This window comes from Tupaia chinensis, unplaced genomic scaffold, assembly GCF_000334495.1.
Source record: "Tupaia chinensis unplaced genomic scaffold, TupChi_1.0 Scaffold000184_1, whole genome shotgun sequence".
NCBI classification, from domain to species: Eukaryota; Metazoa; Chordata; class Mammalia; order Scandentia; family Tupaiidae; genus Tupaia; species Tupaia belangeri.
This window is the reverse complement of record NW_006159659.1, coordinates 4560684-4565999: the sequence shown is the minus strand read 5'-3', so window position 1 is coordinate 4565999 and position 5316 is coordinate 4560684. Positions and strand designations below refer to the sequence as shown.

Below are 5316 nucleotides of genomic sequence, written 5' to 3'. Positions count from 1 at the left end.
CTTTATTTCTCACAGAGCATAGTAAGCCTTTCAGAGCAGGGGCAGTTGAGGTTACAGATATGCTCATGTTCTACACCTTTGGTTTGTAGCATGGGAAAGAGGCTTAAAGTTGCTTCTGCCTTCTAGGTAATCCAGAGGTCCGTGGGGCCAGCCAGCCTGAGCCTGCTCACCTTCAAAGTCTACGCAGCTCCAAAAAAGGACTCGCCCAACAAAAATGCCATGAAGGTTGATGAGGTAACATGCTTTTGTGTTGTCACACATTGTGAACGTCTGATTTAGTTATTGTAGGAGAATTTTCACAAATTGTATTTCAGAAGATATGACCACTTAGAAGATATATAAAATGAATGTATTTCTTTATAGTGCAGGTTTGTGTGTGTGTGTGTGCGTGCGTGTGTGTGTGAGGTTACCAAACTGTGGTTTTTTAAAAATAAACTTTAATGATAATTAGCTAAGGGCATAATTAAGGAATATTTTATAGATTTCTCGTGGGGAAATAAACTATCTCTCAGTAGATTATAAACACAACTCATTTTTCTAAGTGGCTGCCTGATTCTAGATTGCTTATTAAGCCAAGAAAGTATTTGTCCCCTCTCTAAGAAATTCAGAATTTGGGTTCTCCTTGCTTCTTAGCCAGATTAGCAGCTCCTAAGTAGATACTTAAGAAATACTAAATAAAACAAGAAATTTTCTCTCTATTGTTTACATTTTTAAGAGATTTTTGCTATAGAGCATGCATGCTCACTGGAGAGACAAAGACAGAGAGACAGAAAGCAAGAAATCATTCTTCAAGGGGGATGACCATGCTGCAATCCCTTCTCCATTCTCCTCTTGGGATTTTGGACATGTATACACATGTACCAATGTGCGCGTTAAAGCCACTGGGTCCAGGACTTGAACTGCAGTCAACCACACGAGAGTCCAGTGCCTTAACCACCATGCCACCTGCTGGCTCCTACATTCTTTCTTTTTAAAGAATTACTTAATTTTATTCATCATTACTATTATTATTTTTAATTTGTCCAGAGAGAGACCGAAAGAGAAAGAGGGAAAGTAAGAAAGCAAGCCACCTAGTCTGGGACTCGAACCCCCATCAACCATGTGGGAGTCCAGCACCTTAACCATCATACCACCTGTCAGCCCTTGTTTTTATTCTTTTTGTCTGTAACTTCTATGATTATTTTGGATTTTGGGCTCTTGCCTTTGAATAAAGTGAAGATCTACCTTCATTTCTGGGCAGGGATACTTGAACAGTATTTGCTTATAGCTAATTAGCTTATCTTTTGCCCTTTACTCTCTTCTCAGGGCTTGGGACAGTGGCTTTTTTTATCTTTTTGCCAGAGGGCTTGTGCACTCACTAGAGGGGAGCAGGCAGGAGAGAGTCTCCTCACTCCTCCACTGTGGGGTATGGTCATGCTGCATTCTCTTCTCCATTTTTCCATCCTGTCAGGATTTGGGGCATGCACACACATACACCCAACTGGTTTTTCAAGGTTCCAGGTCAAGGGCCTGAACCATGCTAAAAGCTCTGTGGGATCTGGCTTCCCCAACTACCTCGTCATGGGGCTGGGCTAGGCCAGGCTGGTGGCATTTTTGAGAGACAAGAGGGCAGCCAGTTAGTAGTAGCTGTGAAAAGTGTCTTCTCTGGCTAGGGAACAAACCTGCTATCCTGCTGTGCTTAGTACCAAAGTGATCATTTGAACTTAGTCATGTGCTCTTCAGGTACTCCCAAGCATTTTTTTTAAACACCACTCTTCCTATCCTTTAGGATTTTTTTCCAAATTAAATCTGAGGTGGAATACCAAGTACAGTGGATAAAACAAATAAAGGGGAGCTGCTTTTTGTTGTTGTCGGTGACCTTGGCCCTGTTGATGAAGGAAATAAGGTGCAAAGATTGTCTTAAGCAAAGTTCAGGTTGCACGTAACCCTTAGGGTGAATATAATTCACAAATCTTTAGAAATATTATACCTCTAAATTTAATAATTTGTTCTGTGATCTTATGACTATATATACTTTTTATACTTTTGTTTTGTTTAAATATGCGCAGCTTTCACTCTACTCAATTCCTGAGGGGCAATCCAAATATGTGGAGGAGCCAAGGACCCAACTTGAAGAAAGCATCTCACGGCTTCGACATCACTGCGAGCCATATACAAGTTGGTGTCAGGTACAGCTCTGCTGACTGTGGAGTGATTGTGTTTCTGCTTAGAGGCCATTGTGAAAAGTCTATATATTGGCTACATGTTTCTGGAAAGACACATTTAGTAAAGGGTCCCAAGTTAATAGTTTCCACCTTACCAATGTTCATCACTTTCCTGGTGGAAGCTTTGCCATAGCAGAAGAGAATTCCTCTTGTTGGGTGGCATGTGGCACCTTGACTAAAGAATGAAGGCCTGGCAATTACCTTGTTGGTTACAGTTAGGAAAACCTAATTGTTGACCAGGAGAGAATATAGTGCTGGAACTCTAATGGGAGGAAAAGGATACAGTGTAAATATTTTATTGATCTATCAAAATCGAGAAGTTTTTATTCTTCCAGAGATGCTATAGATCAGTACCATATTTAACAGGAATCGTTGCCCAGCCATGGTAGCATGTGCTGCTTGGTGCTAATACTTGCCAGGCCGAAGTCTCAAGGGAAGCCTGAGTTTGATTACTGACCCACCCTGAAAAGCTGGGTGTGGTGGCATATGCCTGTAGTCCCAACCACGTGAGAGGCTGAGGCAGGAGGATTGCAGCACAATGAGACCCTGTCTAAAGATACATAGATGGCAGGTAGGTAGATAGGTAGGTAGGTAGAAACATGAATGCTGATAGAGCATTTCAAATGCTGTAATGGAAGGGTAGATACCGAAATAAAGTAAAATTAACATATTTGAGCACTGAATTAACTTTTTCCCAGTGACCAAAGAACTACACATACAAGTTGGCTCATGTTTTAGATCAGGCATTTGTTATTATGTGAATGAATGTATTTCTGTGGTTTTTAATGTCTGAAACCAAAATTTACAATCTACACAATGTTTTTATTGGCTCTGATGCATATGTTCGCTGTACTTAACTGATTTTGAAAATTGAGTACAAATTAGGAAAAACTAATATGTAGATTATGTGCAAAGTGATCCAAGATTTACCTTGCTTGATATTTCGAGTTCAGTTTTCATCCGAACTTTTTTTTTTTTGAGAGATTTTTGTTGTAGGACATGTGCGTTCACCAAAGAGACAGAGACAGAAATCCCCCCCGGAGGGGGATGGCCACGCTGTAATCCCTTCTCCTCCATTCTCCTCTTGGGATTTTGGAAACACACACACACGTGCCCAGTGTGAGTTTCAAGCTACAGGTCCAGGATTCAAACCATGCTCGACTATGTGGGAGTCCAGTGACATAATTACACCATCCATTCGTCCCTCAAACTTTCTTTTTTTTTTTAAGAGAGACTTTTGCTATAGGAGTGTACACTTGTCAGAGAGACAGAGAGACAGAAAGCGAGAATCACCCCCCAGGGGGGATGGCCACGCCGCAATCCTTTCTCCTCCATTCTCCCCTCGGGATCTTGGGCATGCACGCACATGCACCCGGCGTGAGTTTAAGCCACCGGGTCCGGGACTAGAACCATGGTCGACTACGTGGGAGTCTAGCGACATAGCCATTACACTAACTGCTGGTCCTCAAACTTGTTTTTAAAACTTGAAACTCTTTGTGCCATTACTGAACAAAAATATTCACCAATTTATAAAGAAAATAGTAACCATGGACTCTAACAACATTATGGATTAGGCCATTATATTTAAGTTTATCATAACCATATTATTGAGTTGTGAACTACCTAACGACTTGAAATACAGGTTGTAAAAATGTAAAATGCTTAGACTTTTTTCTTTTATTCTTGAAGACTATTTTCTGTCTCTTGGTAAAGATAAGGTCTGCAAAGATTTTTGTATCATGTAGGCATGACTACTATTATTTTTAGTCTGCTTTTTTTTTTTTCGGAGAGGTTTTTGCTATAGGACGCATGCGCTTGCCAGACAGACAGAGAGAAACATAGAGACAGAAAGCGAGAAATCACCCCCCAGGGGGGATGGTCACGCCACAATCTCCTCCATTCTCCTCTCGGAATCTTGGGTATACGTACACACGCGCCCGGTGTGAGTTTAAGCCACCGGGTCCGGGATGCGAACTGCGGTCGACTACATGGGAGTCCAGAGACATAGCCATTACTCTAACTGCTGGTTCCCATGTCTCTCTACTTTTTAACCCAAGGTTGCTTTTTGTTTTTGTTTTTGTTTTTTTTTAATTTTTCCTGGGCACAATACTCAGTGAAGCAAAATACCTCTCTGGATGAGAGCTATTTTATCAACATGTTTATTTGTACTATTTCTAACTAAAAAAGGTTTCTTGTAATTATGCCCATTTTATTTTCTTGGGTAGAACAAAGTCTTCATGAATAGAAATGTTTCTAATTCCTGGCTCATTTTTCAGGCCAGCAATTTATTTTTTATGAGAGAGATTTTTACAACAGGACATATGTGCTCACCAAACAGACAGAGAGACAGAAAGCAAGAAACACCCCCTAGGGGGGATGGCCACACCGCAATCCCTTCTCCTTCCTTTTCCTCTCAGGATTTTGAACGCACACACACACACACACACAGACATACATGTGTGCACGTGTTTTATGTGAGTTTTATGCCGCTGGTTCCAGGACTCTAACCACAGTCGACTATGTGGGAGTCCAGTGATGTAACCATTATGCCTTCTGCTGATCCCCAGGCCAGCAATTTCTAACCGCTTTCTTGGAGAGCTAAGTTAATTTTTCTCATAGTGAGAATATGAAGCTAGCAAAAGAAGTGGGCAGTCACTCTAAACAGTGATCTGTAGATTTTCTTTCTTTTTTTTCTTATGGGCAAAATAAAACCAATGATAGATTGTAATGAAGTAATATTCAGTCCTTTGTGTGCTCCCTCAAGTTTAGCATTTATTATTTAATACCATTTAAAAGAGTGAGGATAACTTTTTCTGACTTGAACTGAAATACGTAAAATAAATCCTTTTCCCAGTGTTAACTAGATCTGATATCTGTGCATTGCTTTTACCATCTTCATTACTGACTTCCTGAAGGTAGTTATTTTTTTAGGCTCATCTGATGTTCACATACAAAGCCTTTCATTGTTGTTACGAGGATGTAGACACTCTTATTTGCTTCCGGATTGGATGTCTCTCCAACCTGAGACAGTCTCCTGTGCCTCATTAAAGCTGGTCAGAACATACTGTGTGCTATAGAGATGTACAGTGATTGAACGTAAATGACACATTAT

The 5316-nt window shown here is 40.7% G+C and overlaps 1 protein-coding gene across 4 annotated transcripts in view; it reads left to right on the top strand.

Moving 5' to 3' along the window:
• Window positions 1–5316, top strand: part of APOO (apolipoprotein O) — a 75349-nt gene that overhangs the window by 23765 nt on the left and 46268 nt on the right. For all 4 annotated transcript variants that reach the window (XM_006146660.3, XM_014587122.2, XM_006146659.3 and 1 more), the window contains exons 2-3: window positions 127–234; window positions 2049–2168. In XM_006146660.3, the coding sequence (XP_006146722.1) occupies window positions 127–234; window positions 2049–2168 (228 nt within the window). The remainder of the gene's footprint in view (window positions 1–126; window positions 235–2048; window positions 2169–5316) is intronic.